The sequence below is a fragment of the Tyto alba genome, unplaced genomic scaffold (genome assembly GCF_018691265.1).
Source record: "Tyto alba isolate M040663 unplaced genomic scaffold, T.alba_DEE_v4.0 Super-Scaffold_8, whole genome shotgun sequence".
NCBI classification, from domain to species: domain Eukaryota; kingdom Metazoa; phylum Chordata; class Aves; order Strigiformes; family Tytonidae; genus Tyto; species Tyto alba.
Genome location: NW_024881329.1, coordinates 24146629 through 24174205, shown reverse-complemented (window position 1 = coordinate 24174205; position 27577 = coordinate 24146629). Strand labels below are relative to the sequence as shown.

Genomic DNA, 27577 nt, shown 5'->3' with positions numbered 1-27577 from the left:
CCCCCTGGGTAAATCTGCTTTTTGCAGAAGAGAGGGATTCCCTCCCAGGAAGCTCGGTTCAGTTAAAACCCGCCGATGCCACCGGAGAAGCTTAGCCGGTGCGGCCGGCACCCGGGGGACCGACAGCCCCCCGCAACCCAGTGCTGGAAGCCCTCAACCTTGCCACGGTTTAGGCCAGAAACAAGTCACGGCTCTGCAACCTGCCAAACCACCGACAGGCCGAAAACCTGCGGCGTTTGTCTCAACAAATTAGCCAGAGCACCTTCCCGGCTGCTGGCACGTCGCAGGCACCTTCAGCTGCCACAGCGCCGGGTCACAGCACCCGTCCCCTTGGCCTCCCGGTCACTGCAGAGGGGAGCGGTTCAGAGTCCCCGCTGCCAGACCCCTCCGTGCTGCAAGCACACTGCTGTGATATATATTTCTTTAAGAAAGATTTAATAATCTCCTCAGTCCTGTCCAGTTACTTGTGAGGAGTGGGATGGGTGGGTGGGTGGATGGGATTTGGCACCGGCCAAGCAGGCAGCAGCACTAACGAAGCTGGTTTCCATCTCTCCCATCCAATCAAGGGTGAACGCAGACCGGCTTTCCCTTTGCAGGAGCAGTGTCTCTTCTCAGACACGTCCCTGTATGAGCCTCATGGCTTGGAGGCCACAACACGTTCACCTTCGCCCCTACACAACGCGGAGCAGCCTGTTCAGAGCGTTCAGGCCCTTCCATCTCACCTCGACGTGATGCTCCAGCTTGCTGCTGGTGACAAAAAGGTTTTTGCAGCGTCCCCGGGAGAAGGCACCGTGTCACAGGCCAGGAAAGCATTCCTTACCCGCTGGTGCTGCTCAGGGGAAGGGCCGCATCCTTGGAAGAGCTCCTCTGAGCATCCACGGCAATCTCCATTTTGGAGAGCCTGTGGTGTACACAGAAGGCCAGACACACTCCCAGGGCGAAGAGCTCCATCCCCCAGTGCTTCCTTTTCCAAACTGTAAGTGGATGGAGGAAACGAGCGGAGCTGGTGCCCATCACCTCCGTGGCAGCATCTGGCCCTCAGGGAAGCAGCAGCTCCCACGCAGCCTGGCTTTCCTCGGAGGCGAGCAGCAGCAATCACAGCTCCACTCCGCCTGTGTCTGAAGCAACAACTACCTACTACCTTGTGCAGTTAGAAGTCTCCCAGACCAGGCTTCACCCTCTCCAACCTGGTGACAAAGCAGCGCGGAGGCAAAAACAGGGTTCAGGAGTAGTCTTGGGACTGCTCTCACACGTGGTTGAGTCTTTTTTTTTGTACCTGGCAAACCCCGTTATATGCTCAATACAGCTATTCTCAGGCTTAGCAGCGTTGTAAAGACTCTGGTGGTTTTCCTGACAGAGAGCTTAGCAAGGAGACTTAGTCTAGCTTTATTTTTAACTCTCACTGTAGGTCACCCCAAGGGGATCTTCACCGGGTGCAGCGTGGGGTCTGTGGGCCACTGAGGAATCTGCTGCTCCAGAACAACGCTGACATTTGAAATGCAAGTGGGCGACTTTCTACCAGCATCACTTCTGCTGTGCCCAGGCAGCCCCCTGTGCCGACCCACAGATCCCGCCGCGGCACTGCGGGGGAAGAAGCTAACAGGGCAAGTGCTCGCTGGCACTCAAATCTCCACTAAAGCCAAAGGGGAAGACAGCACGGAAAAGGCAGCTCTGCATGGCAAGAGTAGTATCTCTTGCTTGCAAAAGCACAAAAGATCTGAGATCGGAACAAGCCACTGAAGACAAGAAAAGGGTGAGCTCGGAGGAAGGCATCCACGCCTCGAGCTGGAAAACCATCAAGGCAAAGGGCAGAGCCGCCTTCCAGGCAGGGATGCTCCCGGGAGAGCTGAGCAGCCGCCCCCGGGGATTATGCAGCACAGGCCTCACCCGCCAGGCAGCAGAGGGGATCCTGTTAGCAACAGGAACATCACCTTTGCGAGGTTCAAATACACAGGAATAAGGTCTCAAAGAGCACAAGCGGGATTGCACTTATCTCCCCACAAACGTGTGGGGTTTTTAACCAAATGTCCTATTCTGCTTTGGGAGGAAATACACCTGCCTCTGGGAGGAGGAGGCTGTTCCTACAGAAGGGCTGATCACCCAGATCCCAAAACCCCAGATCAGCCTCTGCTGCCGGTTGCCGTGACTGCCTGCATGTGCCCCCCCAGCCCTCGCTCTGCCCAGCAGGCCACTGGGCTGTGCCACTAAACATCTCCTTCCAGCACTGGCTTTGGGGAGGCAGACCTCTTTCTGGGAGATTTTAACAAGTCCACCCCGCTTTCTAAAGCCAGTTTTAACCACGTGCTCCTCCTGGCAATGCAAGTCTTCTGCCGTAACCTCAGCAGAGGGAAGCCATCAGTGGGGACCAGAAGGAAAAGCACCAGGCTTCAAAACACCGTGGGGCGAGGGGAGATACCTAACGCTACGCTCCTCTTCCAGCGCTGCCATCTGGTTCTTCAGCACCAGATCTCTGCTGAGAACGGCATGACACAAGGACATTTGTTTTTCAAATGACTTTTCTAGTCACCGTTTAGCAGGATACAAATATTTACAGTAAAGCAGAGAGAAGCAGGTTGCCACGCTGGAAAAGGTGCTTAAGAAGAAAGGAGGCAATGCAAGGGAAATCTTCCTGTACCCAGCCCGGAGGGCAACGGTGCCAGCTCTGTCCTCAAAGGGGGCTCGGGTCAGCAAGGCAAGCGGAGCCTGAAGGGCTGACAATGGATCCATCATCAGGCTCGGAATTGCTCTTCCCCGTGCCGGGGGACGGCTCACAAGCGATGCTGCAGAGCCGGCCTTCCTAAACCCCCAGCACCTCCTGCAAGGCATAAATCCCCCGCCATGCCTCCCCGAGCAAAACCAGGCTGGGCTAAAACCACAAACCTGCCGAGAAGAGCTGCTGGACAGGACGCACGAGCGAGCACTAGCGGGGCGGTGACCCTCCTCTGGGGTGCCTGGGTTGAGCAGAGCCCGGACCGCGCGCAGCAGCCCGGCCCCGGGCACAAAGAGGTCGCTCCCATCTCCCGAGCCCTGGTTCGCGTCACCACTGGCTCCTCTCGCCATCAATGAAGGGAAACGGAGCGGCCTCACGTGCCAACGCCACCAAGGGCCAGCCCAGTGCTCAGCCTGGCTTACTGCTTTTATTTGTGCTCACAGCCCGCTCTGCCGTAAACCCTGAATTCACTTTCATCAGGCTCTCCAATGGCGAAAGGAAAGAATGAACCCACAGCACCTGAATTCCCTAAACTGGTTTTAAAATATATTCCGCTGATCTTTTAAAAATGTTTCCTTTGATTACCTCCTTCCCAGCCCCTCACTAAAAAGTTTCCGGCCTTTCTTGCCTCTAAACACTACCTCTGTCTTGGCGAACCATGCCCTCCTCCTAGCACCCCTGCTTTTAAAAGCAAAACCGATTACAGATCCTCTGTCTCCTTTTTAAAAGCTCACAGCTTTAAGACAGGAATGAAGTCATTTACGAACCGTTCATCGCTTCCACGCTCTCAGAGATGCTCTTCAACTGATGGCTTCCCACGAAGGGGAGGGTCCTGCTTGCAGGAGTCCCTGCACAGGACTGATTACACAAGTATTTCTCCTTGTTTGGTGTTAACGGGAAGGTCTCCAGCCCAGAAGGGGTTTTTTGTTGTTCTTAGAAATATTAAGATCCTAATCTTAGAAGTCCTGAGATCCTCCAATTCAGCCCCTTCTGATGGAAGAGGAGAGTCATGGTCTCAAGTCAGTAACTCCTACCAAAAAAGAGACAGCGGAGATGGGAAGGGCCCAGCTCCACCTTGAACTCTACCAGGCTGACACGGGGAGTTATTTTGGTAGCTCAAAACACAACTATTTTCTTAGGCAAAACAACTATTTTTCTTAGGCGAAACAAAGCCAACAAGGGGGGAAGGGAAGGGTATTTTTAACCTCACTGGCTAAGTGGTGTTAACTATCTTGCCTCGCAGAAAAAGAAGGGTTTACAACAAGCACCAGCTCTGCATGGAAACAGCTCTCTGATGGGGGGCAAGCGCGTCCCACCGTGCCCAAGCCCTCCGCACGCAGGCTGCTGTCGGAGGCACGGGCAGGGCCCAGCCGTGGCCGCCGGCCTGACGGCCCATCACCGCGGCGGTCACCGCTCCCCTGGCTTCACAGCTCGGGAAACTGCGGCACAGGGGAGAGAAGGTTGTCGGGGACCCAAATCCATCTGTGGAAAAGATCCCCAAATCCTCTCTGGATTTGACAAGGAAGAGTTGCGGAGGAGAAGGTTGCCAAACTTGTTTGCCATCCTGCCCTGAACATCACAGCCCCAGCTCTAAATTAGAGGCCGACAGACTCCACATCTTAAAGTCCCCGCTCTGTGATCCTGCCTGTTACCAAAACCAAATCAAAGCACCTGGGGCACGGGATCACCCACGGAGACGGTTACCCCGATGGAAAACCCGAGGCAGGGCCGCACACCTCTGCGCAGCACGCAGAGCGGGGCTACACCTCGCAGCCGGCAGTGCCGCGGGGAGATGCACACGGTGATCAAGTCATGGGATCGGCAAGGAGGCCGAGCTGGGGACCCCAAACCCCTGGCTGGAGAAGGAAGTCGGAGCAGGCTGCAGAGTCTGAAACCATGGGGTTACTAGGGTCTCCTTTGCACCCCAAAGATCCCCTCTCCACCCCAACCACGCCGCCAACCCAGCTGCCTCCTGCCCATGAGCCACAGCCTCTCGGTAGGTGACTCCTAAGGTCGGGAATGCCAGACATCACTTCTCTGCAAGTCACCCCAAGGCTGCATGGGGCTTTGAACTGAAATCAGTGCTACGCTAAAACCAGCCCTTCCTCCAGCAAAGCACAAGGCTGGAGAGACGGGCCTAAAGCTGAAAAGCAGGGCAGCCACAGCCCCTTGTTTGCATAATGAATATACACACACAAAAGCAAATCACACCAGTAATCACCAGGCTTTCAGTTTCAGGCAGGAGGAGACGGTTTTGCGTTCAGCTGCTGTTCACAAAACCATCCCCAGCGTCCAGCGCGGCTGCCCGGGCCCCAGGTGCACAGGGAGGATACAGCTCTCACAGCACAGCTTTGCTCCGGGTCACTTGTATCACCATGGTCCCATCCTACACGGGACACAGACTGGGTGCAGGGCTGGCTCTAGCTGGCGCAAGCAGCAGCACAGCTTGCTTTCTAAATACGTGCAGAAACCCAGGATGTAACAGTGTCTGGCTGAGACGCGGCGGGGACATGTTTTAGCTGGTCCCTGGCAGGAAGAGGAAGCAGTTTTGCTCTGCAGCTCTGCTGCGAGGTTCAGGTTTCTGCCTTTCAGAAGAGCAGGAGGCTGGGCAAGAGGCAGGTCTTGGGTTGCTGCCCTCCACAGCACAACAAAGGCAGTAAAAATCCACAACCTTTGGAAGAACAACCATGAGGAAAAGAACATTCCACTTCCCAAGTCTGAATCTGCAGACCTGCAGCTCCAAGTCAGGAGCAACCCGAGCATCTCTCCACCAGACCCAACGCCAGCCCAGGTGCTTCCCACCAGCAGATTATCGCCCACCAGACAGAGACTGTCAGAGGCGAGGCCCAGACAAACCAGCGCCAAGCTGGTTATCAGCAAATGCAGAAAAGCTGGCCCAGGACTCACACTGGCCCCAGCTCCATCGCAGCACCACCAAGACACAGACCCTGAATTGGTCCCGTTGAGGGGAACCACTGCAAGCCCCCCAGAAGCTAATGAGGCTCACAGCTACAATAATAAGGCAATAAGTTAGTGCTGAAACACAACTGTTATTTTTAAGGCTCATTTGCTCAGTTAGTCTACCACGAAAAGATAAAACGTTGTTAAAAATCTCCTCTCCAGCAGCCAAGCCTCCCTTAAAAGAAAAGCTTATTTGTTCACCAGAAGGGGTTTGCCCAGCTCACTGTTTCAGGAGGCCAACACCAAAGTTGGCCACAGCACGCATGGAGATGATGCTGCTTTCCTTTCCCCCGACTCCTCCTGCTCAAAACCCCCCAAAACGTGCCAGCTCTGCCTGTGCCATCAGCTCGTACAACTGCTCATCCACTGCCACCCCACATCCTCCTCCGTGGGCCAAAACGGAGACAATTCCCCACCTCCACACCACATCCCTATGCTGGTCCCATATCTGGTCGTGTCAAAACATATTCAAAGGGTCCCACCCTCGCAAACCACCCGGCTGTGCCCGCCACGCAGCCCTTCAAATGCTCACACAGGTTTGGGGATCCGTTTGCCACTCGAAGCTGCGGCCACAACCGCCGCCCGGCCCTGGGTTTGGCAGGGGCACGGGGGACTGACTGCACACTCACCCTCGACGCCAAGAGCACCCAAAGGGCTTCCCCCCGCACGTTTTTGGCACGGGACCGGTGGGAACCGCTCGCAGAAGCACCGGGCCCCCCCGGCCGCCCGCCACCGAGCCTGGCTCAGCGGCCGTGGGGCGAGCAGGGGCCGCTCTGGAGCAGCCGGAGCGGTTCAGACAAAAGAGGCTGAATGCTGGGACTATTTCAAGGGCTTGCTATTTTTAAAAGCTGCTTTTCCTGTTTCCCTTCCTGACCCTCGCAGGGACTTGCTGCCCGCCAGCAAGTTTGCACCAAAACAAGAAAAATCACCCTTCAAAACCTGACTTTGGAAGAAAGTTAAAGCCGGGTTTAACCCCCCCCCCCCCCCCCGCCCCGTGCCACCCTCCTGCACACACGCGCACGGGGGGCCCGCGGCCGAGGCCAGCGGGAACGGGAACGGCTGCGCTCCCGGCACCACGTGACGGGCAGGATTAGCTTCCGAGGCACAGAGGAAACCTTTGACAAAGCCTGTCCCTGTGCCGCTGCTCCCAGGCCTCCAGCCCAGTGGCCTCCCTCGGGCCGCCAGCGCCAAGGCAGCCCGGGAGGAAAACAAACCTCTGCCACGGGTATCTGCAAAACACCAAGTAATAAGGACAGGTTCACCTGGCCGCAGGGAGCCGAGCAGATCGCTGCCTCTCTTGTCCTCCTGGGGCTCTTGGAGCTATTTTAAAACTGATCCCCTGTTAAAAAGCCCCAGCCTTTGTGCAGAGGAGACGTCACCGGTGAGAACAACTGTTTTTAATGAGCCAAACGAGCGCTGGGTGTTATACAATCTCACTCCCCGGCGGAGACCTCGCAATCTTCAGAGGACCTTGAAGGGAGGGGGGAAAATTCCCCAAGCAACAAACTTGTAGCACCTGGCACAGCTTTTCTCCATTTCAGTGCCTCCTTTCGCCCTCCAAATCCTCCCCAGCCCCCTGTTACTGGCAACTGGTGGAGAGGAGGAAAGAAAAGCCCGCGGTAGCCCCGCTCTCGGTTATTTATGCAGCGGCCAGTGTTCATCTGTTCCCCTTCCCTGCTCTCGGGGGGCAGCTCCTCCCACCGCCCCGCTCCCACGAAACAGCCCCATTAATGGTTGATGCAGCTCGCAGCTGGTGCCGGGGAGGGCCGGGATCGGTGGCATCTGCCGCGGCACGGAGAAAGCCCCGGCACAGCAGCCCTGCCTTGCCTTCCCCGCAGCCCTGCGACTTGTCAAAGGAAGCGCAGCCGGGAGCAGAGCCCAGAGCGCTGCAGAGCCCGTGCCCGGATTTCGTGGTCGAGAGATTGTGCGAGATAAACGCTCAGCTTTCCTTTGGTTTGGGACTCGAAATGTAGTTTTGAGAAGTTTTGCACAAGCTGATACAAGCAGCCATGGCTTTGTAGTAGAAAACCACTTTAAAATGAGTGGGTTTTGTTTAGATGGCTTCGTTGCAGTTTCTCACTGCAACACACGCAGTGCCCTGCTCCAGCAAGGGTAGCTCCAAAGAGGAAAATTTCCTGAAAGCAGCCAGACAGAGCTCTTCCCCCCAGCAATACGCCAAAACCAACCTGATATTTTTCAAGTGACACCGAACAGCGTCATTTTACTGTCCAAAGTGAGAGAAGGCCAAAAAGTAAACAAGATTTCAGAGATGAAAGGATTTTATGAGATATTATTAGCCTGACAGCAAGCTATTAAGGAAACACTAAGAAAACACAGGCTGCGCTGCTGTTCAGCCCCACAGAAAACCGTACACTGAACCTGCAAGAGGACTTTGTTTTTCTCTCCGTCTCCAAACAGCATTTCCCTCTTAAGTGAGATCTGACATACGGGTAACGTCCTAACGAGCTCGCACTCTTGCCAAAGTTGGGGTTTAGCCCCTGTCCCCTGTCACACGTGAGGAAACCGAGGCACGGGGCGATGCGAACGCCACACGACGGAGCTGGAGCAGCGCCCAGCTCAGGACCATCTCCCATCACATCAGGATTCATTCTGCCACCGACGGATCCCACCCCGCCGAAGCCCCATACCTGTTGGAGCTACATCCTTCCCCTTTCTGCTTTCTTCGCTGCTGCGTAGGCCCCTCCCGGGCCGGCTGCTCTGGGAACCACCTTCTGGTATCTAGCCCGGTGCCAGACAGATTCTCCAACTTCAACGTTCGTTAGCCGCCCCTCACTACTTTCCAGAACTATAGTTTTGCTAATATAAAAGGATTCAGGCAAGCTTCGGAGGAGATAACACAGGTCAGAAGAGAAACAAATATTAACATTAAGAATGGCTCTTGCACTTTAAAAGTCTATTTAATTCCATGTCTGTGGATCCACAATTAAAACCTGTGGAACCACAGACACAGAATTAAGTCTCCCTCGCCCCCTTTTTTCCTCCTCAGCAGGGAGGAAATACCACCTCCTGCTTTTGGGGATGGAGGAAGCAGGCAAAGAGAAGCATCCAGGGCGGCAAAGCAATGTGGGGAACAGCCCCTGCGGGGAACCGGCACCCCGACATCCCCGGCCCTCACAGGGTTCCTGTACCCGGCAGCGCCTGCTTGTGCCCGTCCCTCGCACTTGTCCCACGCTTCTCCACACCACCAACTGCTTTTCTGCCCCTTCCCATGCAGCACTGACATCTCAAGTGATCCACAAAGTCCCCTCGCCGTCGCCCCAGTGACACGCCCCTGCTCCCACTCGCATCCACTTGCTCCGTAATCATAGTCCAAACCCACACAGCCTATTTCCAAATCACAGCACCCAGCCCCTTGCCAGCACATGAGATTTCTCTCTCTGCCTCCTGATCTCCTAAGAATTTGCTTATCTAGCAAGCCTTTAACGGCACAATTTGCAAACGCCGTCCCCACTGCGTTTCCGGAGAGGCAGCTGCTGTGCCAGGGACCTGAGCCCAGTACTGACCTGATGGGAAGGAGCTTCTGGATGGAGCGGAGAGGGAGGAAAAGAGAAAAAAAAAAAGCGGGGGAAGGGACAGAGAGTGGTCTCAGGTTTCACGTGTAGGAGAGGGGGAAAATGATAGAAAGGCAGGCTGGTTAAACAAGAACCAGCAACACGTCCTACTCCCAGCATGACATCATGAGGTCAGGGCTCAGCAGTGACGGCTGCAGTGGGAGGGGAGGTTCAGAGGGAAAAAAAAAATAAAAAAATAAAATAAAATAGCCCGGCACCAAACTCCTCTGACCCCCTGGCATTTCAGGAGGCAGCCCTGGGTGCGGGGGTGCTCTGACAGCAGCCGCTGGTGGCGATGCGAGCCGGAGGGGGCCCTCCCCGCCGCCGTGCCCCCCAGCGCTGCGGCCGATGGCCGGAGCAGCCCCCCCCTTCCCCTGCCATCTGCCAGCGCCGGGATCCACAGACTCCAGCGCTCGGCATCCCCGCTGCCACCACGGGCAGGGCAGGGTGCGGCAGGCACAGGGCTGCGAGAGCCAGCAGCGACTACGGGGGGCCCGGGCTCTGCCGACGCCAAACCAGGCTCCTCAGCCTCCCCGGCAGCGTTTGCATCCTGCCCTCCGCTCGAAAGCCAAAGTAAAATCCTCAATATTCCTGGAGAGGCTCTTCCCTCTCTCCAGGCATGCGTCCCGGCCCCTTCCAGGGAGCTCGGGGACTCAGAGGGGTCTGTGTCTGCCGAGGCAGCAGCCTCCGCGGTCCCCTGGGCCTGGCCAGGCTTGGACCCACCACGCAGGGGAAAAGGGAGCGAGAATCCCTGCGCTTCACCATCTGTAAAATCAGGGGCCCCCCCGGACGCTGCAGGGCTTTGAAACGCATCAAGAACCACAGGGGAGAGACATCAGAGAAAGCATCAGCCAACGGGGGAGCGCAGACCATCCCTCCAGCCCCTCTGGAGGACCAAGGCAAAAGGTGCGGGCTCTCCGGTTTTAGGATCCTTCAAGATCTCGCAAAGGGGAAAAAGGGCCAAATCAAACCCCAGAAGCATCCAGAGGCCTGAGCTGAGCGGTCCCCCCCTTTCTGCACCTTGACGGGGCTGTTGAAGCTTCAACAGCTCGGTTCGAAGCAGGCATTGAGGAGGTAAGCTCACGACAAAGCAAGGCAGCGCCTGGGGAGCTTCAGAAGCTGTCATCTCCATGCCAAATCCCCCAGGCTCCTCCTGCTCAGAGGGAAAAACCCACACACAAGACCTGAGGTTCCTGGGTTTGGGAGCTCGAGCTCCCTTTTCCCCGGCCTGCAACCCAACGTCCTCTCAGACCGAAGGAGAAACCCTCTGATGGGCGCTAGGCTCAAAGCACACGGGAAAAGAGCCCCTAAGGGAGGTTTAAAGACCGGTTGTCCCCAGTTTAGAAACGCAGGCAAACCAAAGCCCCCCAACAGCACAAGCAGCAGAGCAGGAGCAGGCGCTCCGGGTCCACCCGTGTCAGCCCTTCCCCTCACCCAGCCAGCGGCACGGAGGCAGCAGCAGATCCTGCCGGGGCTGTGGAGAGGCACGAGGCCCGTTCCTTGCCGGGGAGCAAACCTGAATCTCATTTCTCACACGAGCTGGGCCGCTCTCCTGCCCAGCGGGGCGTCCACCTGCCACATCCAACTCTTTGTTCAGCTGTTTTCCAGGGTTACTGCTAGCCAACAGTATCGTTTTCTCTCAAATGCCCAGCTCTGCTTCATTTACTGAGAGCACGGGGGCAGACACGCTTGCTTCAGGCTTTCGAAAAAAGAGCTCGCACCCCCTGGTTCAGCCCAAACAAGGAAAGGATCACCCCCAAAACAAACATTTTCAGCACACGCTCAGAAGAGGAAGTGATGCTGGAGGAGCAGCTGGCAGGGGCTTGAGCAATTAAGGCCTCAGCACAGCAAAGTGCAAAATGCTACCGGTACAAAATCCAGGCGCTCAGCCCCTCCGGGAGCAAAGTCTGCACCGAGAAACACCCCTGCGCTCGGTGCGTGACGGCCACCCCCTCCCTGGGGTTTCATCTCCCCCCACATCAAGCAGCAAATAACATCAGGTGCCATGTGCTCGAGCAACAGACGTGCCCCCCACACGGGGTCTGGGGTCAGGGAGGGTTTGGGGACACGCAGAGCGGCTTTCACAGCACCCCAAAAGCAGCCAAGGCTGCAGGACTTAAGGGAAAGAAAAGAGCTAACAATGCTGTGATCCCGGCAGTTTGCCCCAGCACTTCAGGCTTGCTTTTTTTTTTTTTTTTTTTTTGGCATTTATCGAACATGAATGTGCTTAGATACCCACACTAATGGCAAATGCTGCTGCCAAAACAGCTCCTGCGCACAACGACCTGGTAACCTGTCCCACGAGGGCTGGTCTGTACGGAGCGGCTCACGGCCGCGCTCCCTGGAACGTCCCACCTCGAGGCCAACGGGACAAAAAAGGGGCCGTGATTCAATCGATCCCAGCACGCCTGCATGTGTATTCCCAGCAGCTGGTAGCAAGGTGGGAAGGAACGGCCCAGCAGCGCTGGTTTTGAGGGAAGAAGCCAGGCAGGTATCGTGGCCCCCGGGTGGGATGCCTGGAGGCTCTTGCCAAGCCTGGCTATCAGCTCACTGACAGACGGGGAGACAACGGTCACTTTAAGGTGCTCCAAGAGTTTAATCATTAATTTTTCCCAATGAAATCTAGTGCCTCGCTGCTGACATGCCTTTGAAAGAGCTCCGTCTGTCTGTCCTTCCTTCCCCCTTTCTTTTTTTCTTTGCCTCTAGCACAGGAAAAGGCTCTCCAGGTAGAAAATAATGCTCTGCCAGGGTGCTCGATGGGCCATTTGAAACCCTCGCATTGTTTTCCCTGCTCCAGGCGGCAGCAGGGGATTAAAACTTCAGCCATTATGCGCATGTTTTGTGCTCCATTGTGCTCCCTCAGCCATCCCTCCGCATTAACAGACCAAAGCCAGGGCGGGGGTCCGGGCATCTCCCGGCTTCGCCAGGGCCCGCTGACCCTTCCTCCCTGTCTGCCCAAGCGCCGGAGCCCAGCGAGCTGGATGTTTTGGCAGGTCAAGCGGGAGCGGAAGGGAAGCGCAGGGCGCTGGCAGTGGTTTTCTGAAGGGCCCACCGCAATCCCATCGGCGTGGCGTGGCAAAGCCCTCTGCGCCGGCCAGGAGCAGGGTCCCTCCCCGAGGGGAACGGGCAGCCCCTTCTCACCCTTGTTCTGGAATAAGCACGTCCACGGTTATTACTGCAGCTCACTGCAGCAGCCATTCCCCTTTGCAATAAAACCCCAAAACCGAGGACTGCAAACGCCTTGGCTGAACCGGCTGGCGAGCTGCGTGCCTGAACAAGCCAGCCAGCACTGTTTCGGTTCAGCTCGAGGAGGAGGAGCGCCGCATGAAAACCCCTTCCTGGCTCCATTTCCTACGGGAAAGCGAGCGGGCAGGGAGCTGGTGACGGCGCAAGGCCCGGCGCTTGCCCGGGAGTTGCACCGAGCGGGTAAGCCGGCACGGCAGAGCACCAGCATGGCAATGCAAGCGCGCCGCGCTTGGATGCTCCCGACCGTATCACCCAGCAGAAACTGTCCCCCCCAAGTAGCCGAGATGATGCAAACGCTGTGGCAAATCTCAGCCTCCAAACCCGGAGCCGAGGCCGTCCTTGTGCCCGGACCCAGCCCAGGCACACCTAGAGGTTTCGCTGGCAGAACTCGCTTGGCATGGGGTAAAAACCGTGGGAGGGGGAGCAAAGAGCAGGAAAATCCTACTCCAGACTAACAAACAAGGCCAGCAATGGAAAAAAACCAAACAAACAAACAAACCACACCCCCCCCCCCAAAAAAAAAAGGTTGTTTTCACATTAGCACAACTTATTTCAGTCAGGCAGTATATATCTATTTCTATAAATGATATATCCTGTATCTGTGCAAAAGGGCTCACCAGCTAAAGCCCTACCGCTGCGAACAAGGCGCCTGTGTTCCCAGAGCACCCGACACAAGCCAGCCCCGTTCTGCCGGGGGACAAAGATCTGGGCCCAGCAGCAGTATTCTCCCCTCCTTTTTAAACATTGCCTCCTATTTCACGCAGCCCAATCATCCCTGCCTTAAAATTTAATAAGGAAGAAAATATATTTTCTCCTCATCAACTCCCCCTTGCAGCATCCCCGGCTGCAGTCTGCCCACTGCCTCCGATTTCAAGGCGGCTTGAAGTACAGAGGCTGACTTATTTGCTGGAGGATGGGCGTAGGTAGCTCTTGGTTTTAGTCATGTACAGACATCCCCAGGAAAAAAAAAAAAAAAAAATAACATGTTATCTTCCACAGCACGTCAACCCTCCCGGACAAGGGAGCGGCATCCGTCAGCCCGGGCTGCCCCATCGTTTCAAGCCCTGTCTCCAGAGATTCTGCACAGAGGTTGGAGCTCCTCACCACCACGGGGCTGAGCGAGATGGGCCAGGCTCGTGTGCAGAGAAGGAAACAACCTTCTTTATGCTTTCAGTCCGAAAATGCTGGTCACAAACAGTTTGAACCCTCTTTTTTTTCTTAAGACAAATTTATGATTGCTGTAATTAAACACTGTGCTCCCTTTGTTCTGCACACTTGCTCTGTCCATCTAAAGTGGCTTCTTGGGAATCCCCCCCCCCACTGTTTGGATCACACATGGCAAGAATAAAACCACCCCAGATCTCCCTCCAACTCATCACAGGGAAAGTAAAACAGGAGAGAGTAACATTTACAGTGAAATAAAAAGAAAGGGCTGGTGTCAGGCCCAGGACTGGCAGGTATCACCACTGAAACACCATTTTTTATCTTCCACTAGGTTTTGCGACAGCAAGTGAGTCTTAAAAAGCAAGAGGCGAATCCAAATTCAGCTGTGAAGGGAGGGGGAGAGGAGACGGTCTCTCACCAAGCTGCAGCAAACACAGAGATTCCCCCTGCCGGGATACGAACAGCTAGCTCACAGATTTCACTGAATTCAAGCAAAAAAAGATGCTTCATCAGGGAACAGAGCAGGAAACTCCGTTCTTCCCCACGCCCCCATGCCCGCAGTCAGGTGTGAACCCACAGAGAGGAGCCCGGCAGCCCCGGCCCAGGCTCCCATCCCAGCGCAGAACACAGCTGCCACGCAGAGACGACACATCCTGGCCGGAGGCTGGTTGGGGATTAAATTCCCATACGTTTAACAGAGTTAAGTCTCTACCATCTGCTAACTTCTGGAGATATCAAAACAAACAAGTGGTGGATGAGATCCAGAAATCCCGACAATTTGGCCAGCCTGAAAAATTAAGTTTTTAAACACTGGCAGGCGTTTTTGCAGCCATGATCAGCACAAAGCAGCCTCAGTGTCAAGGTGGGGAGGTTTTTGCTCCCAGATTTACCAGTATGACTAGGATCCACACCGGTGAAAAGCAGACAAGGCCTTGGTGGTTCCAGGCAGACATTTCATGGAAGAATGACCAGGATCTCCCCAGGCAGTCAGCCCAACGTCTCTCCCCTCACCTGGGATCATTTCCACATCGCGATGAGCGGTTACCAGTTATCCCCATCCCGGCAGGTTTCGTGCTATTTCATCGCACTGGGTTTTACAATGTAAAGTTTCTAAACTCAGCCAGGACACCCCGTTTATTCTAGCGGTATAAACAGAAAATCTGCCACGTAGGATGCCAAAAGGAACACAGAGTTCCCTCACTCCCATCGCACACTACAACAGCCCCACGCCATAACTGCGCTCACTCGCTATTAGTGTATTATTATTTTTATAATACCCAGATGCGTGCTTAGGTACTTGACAGTACAAATAAATTAAAGCTCAAGAAAATATCTTGCAGGGGGCAATCGCGCATTAGCAGAAGGAGGGATTAGACCCAGGAGAACCTAATTGGGGTGGAATAAACCCAAAGAACTACACACAAACGTGATTCCTGCAAGATGATGAGAGCTCTGGGAGCTGTTGGTACTCCTGGTCACCAAAGGAGATCCTGAGCTACCTCCACACCGGCACCACCTCTCCAACAACTGGAGCCTTGCATTTCTGCATGGTGCCACTGGTTTACAGCGGTGCCCACGGGGAATCGGAGCCCCCTCACACAGACCAGGTTAACATCAGGAGTCAAAGCACTGGCAGAGCTCACCCATCCTCCTGTTGCCTCTGACCAGGAAAACTCAGGGGAAGGAAGTCTCTGGGAAGCAGCTCTGCCAGTCCTCCCGCCCCTGCTAATGCCAGCATGGCCACATGTGGGGTGACGCATTTTTTTTCCTCCTCAGACACACTAAAAATACATCCTTTAAGGCATCTGTTTCCACAAACAAGGCTCAACCCCTAGTGCGCTGCTTAAAACCTAAGTATGGAGGCTATCAAACTTCCCCTGCTCACCTTCTAGGGGAGTCTCTTTGAACTGAACTAATTGTGGGAAGATAATCACAGCCCCCAAGGGCTGCCTGTTACCCGATCACACACAGACACCAGCAGCAACGAATTAAGGGACTTTACAGGGGCTGAGACCAAGAAACAGGAGAAAATAAATTGGGTTTGAAAGAAAATAACACATTCTTACTACCAACCCACTCTCTCTCTCACAAAGCAAAACCAGGAGGCTCTTAAGGAAGTGGCCAAGACCCACAAGAAATAGCCCGCTGAAATACTTGACTTCCCTGCAGAAGGTCACTCCCTGCCTCTTGGCCTCCTCCTCCGCCCTGGGACTTCAGAAAACACCCTCAGCCCAGGGCCACCTCGCTGCCTGCAGTCCCAGCGCAGGCCAGAGTCCCCCAAATCTCACCAAGCACCTAGAGAAGTGACAGCAAGAACCTGCCGTTAGTCTTTGCTATTCCCAGTTACTTCCCTGCAGGAAGTCGGAGTGGACCTAGACCTCGATTCAGGACGGTGCCCACCTCTCTGTGAGCCACCTTTTGCATCTGGAACCGCACCAGGCCCTCCTGGAGAGCTTCCCAACTCCTCCCAACCATCCCCCAAGAGGCAGACAACGGTTACAGGACCCGAAAACACACAGGCTGCGTTACCGAGGCTGCAACAGGATCCTCTCCACACCTCCCATTTTCTCTTTCCCCACCAAACCCTGGGCAATAGCGAGGTGCCCTCCTCCCAAAACCCTAAACCACTCGCCAGCCACAGCTCTGTTCTTCCCAGGACCTTGGGGTGTGATAAGAGACCCACAGGCTCCATTCTCAAACACCGTCCTCAGGACACCGGTACCTGGAGAAACCAGAGAGGACCTAGACAGCCCAAACCCCAACGGGCTTCGTATTCACATGGCCACTCCTCAAAAACTGGAGGAGCAAGAAAATCCCCCCAGGAACTGGGGCCCCAAAACAAGACACCAACTTATTTGCACGAGATGTTACAGCTGAAGAGTTGGGGGGGATCACAGCCAGCCCCTCTCTGAGCCCGGTGCTGGAGGTGGGAGGCTGCCCCCCACTCCTCAGCCCCCCCAGGGCAGGAAGGGGGCAGCAGCTCAGGCCCAGGAGCTGGGGAAGGGAATGCTAACAGTCCCAAATCCCAGAGCTGAAGAGAGGGAGCCAGGAGCTGTGGGGGCACATGAACAGCCCCTGGGCCCCCCCAAAGCCTCCCCCAGCTGTGAGAGGTCTCAGTCTGTCCTTTGCTACAGGGGGGGGCACGACCAGAGCCCCTCCCTATTGCCAGGAGTGTCAGGGAGGGGGGACCAAGCCCAGATCTCCCCAGGAGATGGAGGTGGGCACTGTCAGCCCCTGCTCTGCTGGGGAGGGAGGGGAGCACGGCCAGGCTCCCCACAGACAGAAAAGAGGGGGGTCACGACCAGAGTCCCCCCACACACCAAAAAAAACAAAAAAACAACACAACCCTGGGGGAGAAGGATGCGCTCAGCCCCCCCAGCAGACGCAGGGGAACACGACCGCTCCCCCGCACCCCAAAATCCCGAAAGGGATGGCTATTACCTGCCCCCCCCCCCAATTCCAAAGGGGGACGGTACAGGATGACAGTTAGGCCGCCACCCCCCAACCCAATCTCACGGGGAGGGTGGGGATAAGCGGGACCTCCCCCCAAAGCCCGCGGGGAGAGGGGGGCGGCCGCGACAGCCCCCCGGATCCTGCCCAGGCTCGGGGATGACCGTGACCCCCCCGAGGCACGGAGGGGAGGGGCCGGCCGTTACCACAGCCCGAACGGGGAGAGGGAGGGCTCCCCAGGCCCCGGGGCGGCGGAGGGGGGGGGGGGGGGGGGGGCGGGAAAGAAGAGCGGCAGCACCACCAGCCCCCCCCCACGTCTACCCGAGCCCCCCCGGGCCGCGGGGCAGGCGGGGTCCCGCGGCGGTACCTGCTGCAGCGGGCGGGGGGCGGCCGGTTCCCGCCCAGGCCCCTCCGCGGCGGCCGCTTCTCCTCAGCCACTTCCTGCTTGGCTCGCGCTCCCCCCACCCCACCCCCCCCCCCGCCCGCCCTCCGCCGCCGGCCGCTCGCGCACCGCGCTCCCGCCCCCCCCCCTCCCGCGCCGCGCCATTGGCGGAGCCGCCCGCCACTCGCCGCAGCGCGCGTGACCATTGGCCAGCGCCGCCGTCGCTCCGGGGTGGTCGCGACTGTTCGCACTCGCCGTTGGCGGAGCGGAGGACGAGTCCGCACCTGGAGCCCGCCTACCGCGGGGTGTGCTTATTGGGGTGCGGCGGTGCCATTCAAAGCATGGTTCCCGCCCACCCCGCTGTCCCGCTTCCTATTGGTGGTTGGCGCTGGCCTGCCCACTGGGCAGCCTCGCTGCTTATTGGCTGGAGGCTTTGTTCATCAAGACCACCCAGCTCCCCCCGCTTTCCATTGGTCAAACAAGGTTGTCCTTCAAGCACGGGCTCTCCCAGCTATTGGCCAGAGAGAATGTTCATCAGGGCGTCTCCTAGCTGTTGTTTTCTTATTGAGCAAAAGTCCTGTCGCTCAACGCCAGGGCCCGCCTCTCCGCCAGACCCATTGGTCGGAAGCTCTCAGAGGTGGTTTTAATCGTCTTCTCCCATTCGCTAGCAACGCTGTCACTCAGGGAGGAGGCTACATGCCTGCCCCGCCCACCTCCGTCCGGCACGTGATGCACAAGGCTCGGCCCCGTTGGTGAAGAGCCCTGTCACTCAGGCACGCCCCTGCCGCTTTGCTCCCCCATTGGCTGGCCTACCCGCCGGTCCGCCATGACAAAGCGACACCACCCATTGTGCCGCCTGGCCGCCACTCAACCCCAAATCCCGCCCCCCCCGGGCTCTGCTCCCCATCCCATTGGCCAGTTCCCCAGCCCGAGGTTCTGACAACATCCATGCCAGCCCCTCACTGATTGGCTGACTCTGCTGCCCATCAACCGCCAACGCCCACCCCGTCCGGCCTCACTGTAAACATCCTGCGGGCAGCCGCAGGGTACGCTGGGAGGTGGCGCAGGGGGCGGGGCTCGGGCAGCCAGACCCCGCCCTCAGACACGTGTGCAGGAGGGGCACGGGGGAGACACGGGGACCAGTTCCCCCAGTAAAGAGACCCGAGACCCGGTCCCCTCCGGTACTGAGGACCCCCGGGGCCCAATCCCCCCAGTGCCAGGGGGACCCGGGGCCCAATCCCCCCCCGTGCCAGGGACCCCCGGGGCCCAGCTCCCCCAGTGCCAGGGACCCCCGGGGCCCAATCCCCCCAGTGCCAGGGACCCCCGGGGTCCAATCCCCCCAGTGCCAGGGACCCCCGGGGCCCAATCCCCCCAGTGCCAGGGGGACCCGGGGCCCAATCCCCCCCCGTGCCAGGGACCCCCGGGGCCCAGCTCCCCCAGCGCAGGGGACTGCGGGGGCCCAATCCCCCCCGTGCCAGGGACCCCCGGGGCCCAGCTCCCCCAGCGCAGGGGATTCCGGGGGCCCAGTTCTCCCCAGTGCCAGGGAGCCCTGGGGCCCCGTCCCCCCAGTCCAGGGGCCCAGTTCCCCCAGTCCAGTGGGAACCAAACGCCCCCAGCAGCGCCCTGGCCCGCGTCCCCCCTCCCTGAGGTGCCAGCACAGAGACCCCCATAGCAAAGCCTTTATTGCCCCCACGGGCCACCCCCCGCGGGCCGGCAGCCGCCCGCCGCCCCCCGGCGCCCTCACTTCTTCTCCTCCTCCTTTTTGTCCTTGCTGTCCTTGGCAGCCTGCGAGGCCAGCGAGCCCATGGCGTTGCGGATGGCCTCGTTGTTGGGGTCCACGCCCGGCAGGTTCTCCAGCACGCTCTGCAGGAACTCGGGGTCCTGCATCACGTCGTAGTCGTCTTCCTCCTGGCGGGAAGGAGGGAGAGGAGTTGTGGAGAGGCCCCACCTCCCGCCCCGAGGGACTGGGGATGGAGGAAGCCTCACCTTGGCGGGCTCGGAGGTATCCATGGCTGTGCTGCTGTCCACTTCGGCCGCCTCCGCCTGCGCAAACTCTGCCGGGGGAGAGGATTCACACACCCACCGCCCGCCCCGCAAATATTCGGGGAGATCTGGACGCTGCCCCGGTGGCAGAGCCCCGCTGTGGGGCAGGTCGGTGCAGAGGGGCCGGCGGTTCCAGTCCCGCAGGCAGAAGAGCTGCTTTCCTCGGTTTACCCTTCGGGAAGGGGCCGGGGAGCCGGCAGCAGGCACTCACCCGCTCCCTGCAGCGACATTTGCATGGCGTAGGCGATCTGCTCCTCCTCCGTCATGCTGCTGAGGTCGGGCAGCCCGGCCCGGCCAAACTCCTGCTGAGTTATCGTCATCTTCAGCAGAGCATCGTCCGAATCTGCGCAGACAAACCCCCGGCTCAGAGCCCCCCCAGGCGACGCACGGCCTCGCTGGGGAAGGGCACCGGGGCAGAGCAGCTCCCTGGGGTGCTGGGGATTTTCAGGGGAAGCAGAGGTAGCTCCCCAGCTCTCCGCCATTAAACGGCCTCCCTCGGGCACTCCGGGGTGGAAACCGCCGCTCGCCCGGCACCCCGGCGGCTCCGGGAACGGCCGCACTGCGCCGAAGGGCCCCGCCGTGAACAGAGACGCTGCCACAGCGTTGGGCGGCCCCGCAGCACAGGAGCCCTCCCTGGGGAACCTCCTGCCTGTCCCTGCCCACGTTCCCCCTGCCCACCTTTCCCCCTGCCCACGTTCCCCCTGCCCACCTTTCCCCCTGCCCACGTTCCCCCTGCCCACCTTTCCCCCTGCCCACCTTTCCCCCTGCCCACGTTCCCCCTGCCCACCTTTCCCCCTGCCCACCTTTCCCCCTGCCCACGTTCCCCCTGCCCACCTTTCCCCCTGCCCACGTTCCCCCTGCCCACCTTTCCCCCTGCCCACGTTCCCCCTGCCCACCTTTCCCCCTGCCCACGTTACCCCTGCCCACCTTTCCCCCTGCCCACGTTACCCCCGCCCACCTTTCCCCCTGCCCACGTTCCCCTTGCCCACCTTTCCCCCTGCCCACGTTCCCCCTGCCCACCTTTCCCCCTGCCCACCTTTCCCCCTGCTCACGTTACCCCTGCCCATCTTTCCCCCTGCCCACGTTCCCCTTGCCCACCTTTCCCCCTGCCCACCTTTCCCCCTGCCCACGTTCCCCCTTGCCCACCTTTCCCCCTGCCCACGTTCCCCTGCCCACCTTTCCCCCTGCCCACGTTCCCCCTGCCCACCTTTCCCCCTGCCCACGTTCCCCTGCCCACCTTTCCCCCTGCCCACGTTCCCCCTGCCCACCTTTCCCCCTGCCCACGTTCCCCCTGCCCACGTTCCCCCATCCCACGTTCCCCTTGCCCACCTTTCCCCCATCCCATGTTCCCCCTGCCCACGTTACCCCTGCCCACCTTTCCCCCTGCCCACGTTCCCCTTGCCCACCTTTCCCCCTGCCCACGTTCCCCCTGCCCACCTTTCCCCCTGCCCACGTTCCCCCTGCCCACCTTTCCCCCTGCCCATGTTCCCCCTGCCCACGTTCCCCCCGCCCACGTTCCCCCTGCCCACCTTTCCCCCCGCCCACGTTCCCCCTGCCCACGTTCCCCCATCCCACGTTCCCCTTGCCCACCTTTCCCCCATCCCATGTTCCCCCTGCCCACGTTACCCCTGCCCACCTTTCCCCCTGCCCACGTTCCCCTTGCCCACCTTTCCCCCTGCCCACCTTTCCCCCTGCCCACGTTCCCCCTGCCCACCTTTCCCCCTGCCCACCTTTCCCCCTGCCCACCTTTCCCCCTGCCCACCTTTCCCCCTGCCCATCTTTCCCCCTGCCCACCTTTCCCCCTGCCCACGTTCCCCCTGCCCACGTTCCCCCTGCCCACCTTTCCCCCTGCCCACGTTCCCCCTGCCCACCTTTCCCCCATCCCACGTTCCCCTTGCCCACCTTTCCCCCTGCCCACCTTTCCCCCATCCCACCTTTCCCCCTGCCCACCTTTCCCCCTGCCCATCTTTCCCCCTGCCCACCTTTCCCCCTGCCCACCTTTCCCCCTGCCCACGTTCCCCCTGCCCACGTTCCCCCTGCCCACCTTTCCCCCTGCCCACGTTCCCCCTGCCCACCTTTCCCCCTGCCCACGTTCCCCCTGCCCACCTTTCCCCCATCCCACGTTCCCCTTGCCCACCTTTCCCCCTGCCCACCTTTCCCCCTGCCCACCTTTCCCCCTGCCCACGTTCCCCCTGCCCACCTTTCCCCCATCCCACGTTCCCCTTGCCCACCTTTCCCCCTGCCCACGTTCCCCCTGCCCACCTTTCCCCCTGCCCACGTTCCCCCTGCCCACCTTTCCCCCTGCCCACATTCCCCCTGCCCACCTTTCCCCCTGCCCACGTTCCCCCTGCCCACCTTTCCCCCCGCCCACCTTTCCCCCTGCCCACGTTCCCCTTGCCCACCTTTCCCCCTGCCCACGTTCCCCCTGCCCACCTTTCCCCCTGCCCTCACCGTCCCCGCCGGTGGCCGCAATCCCAGCCTCGGCGGCAGAGGCGGCCGCAGCCCTCCTGGCCTCCTCCTCTTGCCGCTGCCTCTGCTCCTCCATGGAGACCCGCAGCGCCTGCGGAGACGGGGACGGGCTGAGCGGGGCCGAGCCGGGACGGACGGAGCCCGGCGCCCGCAGCCGCCCGCCCGCTCCCCGCCGCTCACCAGAGCCAGCTCCGGGTCGGCGCTGGGGTCCACCCCGAACTCGAAGTCGCTGGCGCCGAGCCCCAGCATGGCACCTCCCTCCCCGGCCAGGATCGGGGAGCTGATGAGGGCGTCGGCCAGGCTCGGCCCCGGCGGCACCGTCACCAGGTGGGAGCCGGTGCCGTCCTTGCCGTTCAGGGTGTTGATGAAGGCGGTCAGCTTGTCCGTGTTGGCTTCCTAGGGCCAGAGAGAGAGGCTGGGAGCAGCGCTCGGCCTGGCTCCCCCCGCGGCCCCCGCACTGCTCCGCACACCCCGCAGCCCCCCGCACACCCCACATCCCTCCACACACCCCGCAGCCCCCCGCACACCCCACATCCCTCCGCACACCCCGCAGCCCTCCACACACCCCGCAGCCCCCCACACACCCTGCAGCCCCCCACACACCCTGCAGCCCCCCACACACCCCACAGCCCCCCGCACACCCCGCAGCCCCCCACACACCCCGCAGCCCCCCGCACACCCCACATCCCCCCACACACCCCACATCCCCCCACACACCCTGCAGCCCCCCGCATCCCTCCGCACACCCCGCATCCCCCCGCACACCCCGCAGCCCCCCACACACCCCGCAGCCCCCCGCACACCCCACATCCCCCCACACACCCCGCATCCCCCCGCACACCCCGCAGCCCCCCGCACACCCCGCAGCCCCCCGCACACCCCCCAGCCCTCCACACGGCGAGGCAGCAAAGAACGGCGGGAAGCATTTATCGCCGCCTGCAGCCGAACGGGAGAGTTGTCTTCCCAGAGGGAAACGTTACTCTCCACATTAACATTTTTACTGGGGCCACAGCTGAAGAGACCGAGGCTCAGAGCGCTGTTCGTACCCTCACGTGCCTGAGTGAGGGCTCCAGGCTGGAAAGGACACAAACCCTGCCTCGGATCTCACGCCAGAAACGCGAGAGAAGTCTCACCTCTTCTCCAAAATTGATGATATCAACGTTGACTTTCTCTTTCTTCAGACGCTTTGCCAGCTTCACCAGCTGCAGCAGGAAGACACAGCGGCATTAGCTTGGCTTTCAGCTCTTACCCCAGCTCAGCCCATCAGGGACCAAACAGCGCTTCGCATTCAGTCCCGGAAGCACAAAGCCCACTGTCAGCTTCCCAGTTTCCAGCCCTCGCAGCAGGAAAGCGTTTGAGGCGTTTCAACTCTCTGGATCTGTCCTTGGCTCAGGCCTGGCTGTGCCCAGGGACCCGGCATCCCCTCTCCCTCCCCTCCACGCTGAGGACCGCTCTGCTCAAGCAGCTCTGTCAAGCAGCCTCCTCGCTGGGGTGCAAAGCCTTACTTTCCACACAGAGCAGAGAACAAACAATAAACCCGATTTCTAGTTCAAAGTAGAGCTCAGAGCTGACCCAACCTTTTTTCCTTTGGCCATTACTCACGTCTTTCTCGTTATCTTCTACAGGGCTCCCAACGAAGGCGATGATTCGCATCTTGTGGTTCTTGCCTTGGCGATGCTTCAAAGCCAGCTGCAAGAGAGAACTCACACTGTATTTAAGAAGCGATTCTCAGGAAAAAGGGGTGACCAGCTGGCACCCCAATACACAGGAAAATTCAGGCTAAATGTCAGGAGAGACTTTTCAGTAGCAAGTTTCACCAGACTGCCTACAAGCAGGCAAGTCCCAAGGGCCTCCCCTTCGCTGGCAGTTAGGACTCGGCTGGGAGCAGCTTGTTGGCAGAGAGACAGTCTGGCACAGAGCAGAAAAACAGGACAAAAGGGTGGCCACATCCTGGGGACACTCCTGGGCTGGGGGCTGCTCTCCTCAGGGTGGGAAGGGCTGTGCAGCTCAGGGGGACTTCTGCAAAGCAGCTGGCAGGTTCCTCCGAAGCAAACCAGGACCACACTGTTACACTTCTGAGCTTTTGTATCAGATTTTATAAAGGAGGTGTCATCTGCATTTTGCAGATAGGGAAACTGAGGCAAAACCAAAATGATTTGCTCAGTATTGTTCAGCTGCAGAGGCACAGAGAGAACAAGATTTCCAGCCTCTGAGCCATCAACAGGACACGTAATTTAAGAGGCACACTAAGGCAAAAGGAATTCCAGAGAAAGGCGCAGACTCACTTGTGAGGAACCAACAAGACCACTTACGTGAGCAACTCTGATCCCTGTGCAAAAGGTAATTTTCCCTTTGGGTTGCACCGTGTGCAGCTTTGAAAGGATCCGGCCCGTGTCTGGAGTGAGCGTGGTCAACACTTCACAGTTACTGCAACACAAAGACACTTACGCTAGCGACCCCTTCTTTGCGAAACCCTTTATTTGCTACGGGGGCAAGAAAAGCCCTCCCTGCACTAAGCCTGCAGCTGGTGTCTGCCCCGAGAGTCTGCCAGCACTTGGCTCTGGTGGGTCCTTGCGTACAGACAGCAGGACTTTCAGCCTGGTTTCCTACAAAAACCCAAAGTAACCTGTCTGCGTGAAAGCTTGTGTGCATCTGTCCCCTGCGCCAGCAACCTTGAGCCCGCTGGCCAGTTGTAATCAACTGGCTAAGAGGGAGCTCTCAGAGGCACTGAAGTCCTACAGACCAGGACAACAGAGGAACCACCCTCCTGGGGCTGCCCGTGAGCTACCGTGACAGCTCAGCCCACATTTGCCACCCTGTGGGACACGAGGCCACAAAAGGATGGGTCTGGCAAAGAGAGAAAAGCCTCCATAACATATCCTGGCATTGCAGGAGACCGGTCAGGAACCAAGTTTTCTCATACCAGTCCTCCCGGAAGAACTGGTTTGGTTTTAGACTGTGCTACTGCCGCCCCGTTTTGCAACACTCCCCTCGTTCCTTGCCCCCGCGCTCTCCCATGTGTCCCCCCCGGCCGCTCCCCAGCATCACCCTGGGGCCAGTTCCCCCATGGGCCGTACTTGGCTAAGGTGATGAGCCCCACGTTGTTCTCGGGGTTACTGCGGGTTTTCGAGTGGCACACGATGTTGACAGCATCTTGCTGGGCTTGCAGGCGAGTGGGTAAGAAGTCTCCATTCCTCATGTACTCGCTGTTGTCAACGCTGAAACACAGAGAGGGGGGTGTCAGCTTGTGAAACAGCTGAGGTTTATCCCCAAAATGTGCTTTTTGGGACAGCACACCTAAGGTCACACAGCTGGGGACATGCAGCAGGACATGGACATTTCCCAGGGTAGAGAGACGAGTCGTCTCTGCATTTCCCTGAGTTTCCAGATCAGATCTGACCTTCGGGTCACAGCTCACAAGCTCCGGCTCCTCGCTGAAGAGCGCGAGACGTGACTGCAGCCAGACACAACCTCAGACCCATGTCTCCTCAACACCTTCGTCCATCTCCACAGAAAAAAGGAAAAACCCAAGAGACACCACTTCATGGTGAAGTACAAATCCCCACACTCATCACCGCCGCGGGGTTTTCATCAGGCCCAAAGCAGCTTTCCCACGGCGGGGGCAGCGGGCGCCTTCCGCACCGGGCTCCGCTCCGCCGGCGCGCTGCCCTCCTCGAAGCGACGCGGCGAGGAGGGGAACCCCTGAGCCCTGCATTACCCCCCACACCCACGGGGGGTGTCGGGGCCTCCCCAAACCGCCCAGCACACGGGCAACAGTGCCCCGCAGCGTCTGGCGGCAGCAGCCACATCACAACATCGCTGTAACCAAATCCCTACCCTGCACTCTGTCAGCTATTAAATATAGTACGGAGCAGGCAGAAAAAGCCTTTTTCTTACACCAGCCTTTGGGAAAGTGACCCCAGGAAGGGAGCTCGAGCTTGAGAGTTTATTTTGGCCCCAAATTAAGACTTCCCTTGGGAGTACTCCCAGCATTTCTTAGTCTTAACACCAGAGGAAAGGTTTCTCCTGAAAAAATGCCACCTGTGACCGCTTCCCTGACCATGCTCAGGCTGGGCCACCTCTCCTCCAGCCCACCAAACACCCCGTCGCAAGCTGGGGAGCGAGGAGCCGGCAGCAGCCAAACTTCACCTCAGGCACAAGGACACAAAGCGTCCTGGCCGAGGCCATCCACACTGCAGCTTTCCTGTTCCCGGACTAATAGTGAATTCCTCCTGCTTTCCAGGGCAACACAAGGAGCAGCGACGTGTTTTAATGCCCTTAAACATGAGAAAGCAAAGAGTTACCCAGGGAAAACACTAAGGACTTCAATATACGGTCAGCGAGTCAGGCTACGGTAATATCTTTATCCAAAGAGCTGTGGGACCACATTGAGAGCCAAGGAAACAACAGAACCTGCACAGATCTCACTGGTTTTCCCTCTTGTGGCCTTCTTAAACACCGTAACTGAAAAACAACAGGGCTGTAGCTGCTGCGACAATAATGACACATCAAAGTTCGCCCTCCCCTTCCCGTTCCGGCTGCGTTCAGCACCCAGGAACAAAAACCCTTGTACCTCAGCGCCGATGCTGAGCAGCAAGAGCAGAGAGAACGGCTGCCCCGGGCAGGGCCCCGAGCCCGGGCGGACCCTCCCTCCCCGGGCCGCAGGGACACCCGCCCAGCGCTGCGGGGGGGCTGCGCCCCGATTCTCCTCCGCGGGGACGTGGCCCCGCTTCGTTGTGGCAGCATCAGCCCAGAGGCCCGTCCCCTTCACCGGGGTCCCCTCTGGCCACCAAGTGCCCCCCCCCCGCCCCGCTTCATCCAACCTCGAGCACCCCAACCCTTCCTCACCCACCCGGACCCCACCCCAATTTACACCCACCCTCCCGGCGCGCCCTGCCCTCTCCCCCCACCCCAATCCTCTCCCCCGCCGCCCCCAGGCCCCGCCGCCGCCCGGGATGACTCAGGGAAAGCGGCGGCGGCCGCTCCCCGGGGCCCGGCCCGGCCCGGCCGCTCACCACACCATGGTGCTCTCCAGAACCATCTTGCCTCCTTCTCCCCCTCAAGACCGGCCCGGATTCCGACTAAACAAAGCGCCCGCCGATTGGCTCAAGGGCACCGGCCAATCGCAGCTTCCCGTCTTGCGAGGTCCGTCGCGGCGGGCGCTGGGCATGCTGGGAGTTGTAGTCCTGGGAGCCTCCCCCACAGCAGAGAGACGACCGTCCCCTCCCTCCACGGGGCAGAAACGGGGTTCCGCTCGGCCCGTGACCCACGGACGCCCCTCGGGGGTCCGTCCCTCCCCCCCCCGTGTCCCCCCCGGACAGAAGAGGCAGGCGGGCAGTGGGTTCAGCAGCACACTGTGTATTGCGCGTCCAAGAGACAGCGTGGTTCCAACAGCGGACGAGGCCACAAGCGTTACACAGCCGGGAGGACAACGGTCACGCACGACACGAGCTGCTCCCCGGGGGACACACGGACACGGGTCTGTCCCTGCCGAGGGGGTGACGATGGCGACGCTGACGCCGAGCAGGAGAGGAGGGGTCCGCCCGCACCCTGTCCCGTCACCCGGCCTCGACGGCAGCG

The 27577-nt window shown here is 59.4% G+C and overlaps 2 protein-coding genes across 8 annotated transcripts in view; both read right to left on the bottom strand.

Moving 5' to 3' along the window:
- ZNF687 (zinc finger protein 687) overlaps window positions 1–17559 on the bottom strand; it is a 29253-nt gene extending 11694 nt beyond the window's left edge. The window contains exons 1-2 of one of the 5 annotated variants that reach the window (XM_033001334.2): window positions 9196–9447; window positions 8320–8512 (exon numbers count right to left, since the gene is read on the bottom strand). The gene's annotated coding sequence lies outside the window, so the exon portion shown is untranslated. Of the gene's footprint in view, window positions 1–6933; window positions 7002–8319; window positions 8854–9195; window positions 9448–17470 lie in introns of those variants that run through there. The other 4 variants (XM_042785532.1, XM_033001337.2, XM_033001336.2 and 1 more) reach the window with 4 other exon arrangements.
- A 1591-nt stretch (window positions 17560–19150) lies between these two features.
- Window positions 19151–27119, bottom strand: PSMD4 (proteasome 26S subunit ubiquitin receptor, non-ATPase 4). Of its 3 annotated transcripts, none has more exons than XM_042785589.1 (10): window positions 27013–27119; window positions 25075–25215; window positions 24310–24424; window positions 23600–23686; window positions 23131–23199; window positions 22178–22393; window positions 21962–22088; window positions 19740–19871; window positions 19472–19539; window positions 19151–19393 (listed from the first exon to the last, which is right to left on the bottom strand). In XM_042785589.1, the coding sequence occupies exons 1-10, from the start codon at window positions 27036–27038 to the stop codon at window positions 19226–19228; spliced, it is 1149 nt and encodes a 382-aa protein (XP_042641523.1). In that variant the 5' UTR covers window positions 27039–27119; the 3' UTR covers window positions 19151–19225. The 3 variants fall into 3 exon arrangements, with proteins under 3 accessions (XP_042641523.1, XP_042641524.1, XP_042641525.1); XM_042785590.1 differs by having other exon boundaries at window positions 21980–22088; window positions 27013–27118; XM_042785591.1 differs by lacking the exon at window positions 27013–27119 and adding an exon at window positions 25398–26339.
- Window positions 27120–27577: the final 458 nt, after the last annotated feature.

Excerpts from the sequence above, each read along its gene's own strand:
- PSMD4 (XM_042785589.1), bottom strand. The coding sequence starts at position 27,038 with ATGGTTCTGGAGAGCACCATGGTGTG. Across the intron at positions 23,687-24,309 it reads CAGGGATCAGAGTTGCTCAC|CTGGCTTTGAAGCATCGCCA; the intron begins GTAAGTGGTCTT and ends TCTCTCTTGCAG. Across the intron at positions 22,394-23,130 it reads TCATCAATTTTGGAGAAGAG|GAAGCCAACACGGACAAGCT; the intron begins GTGAGACTTCTC and ends CTCTGGCCCTAG.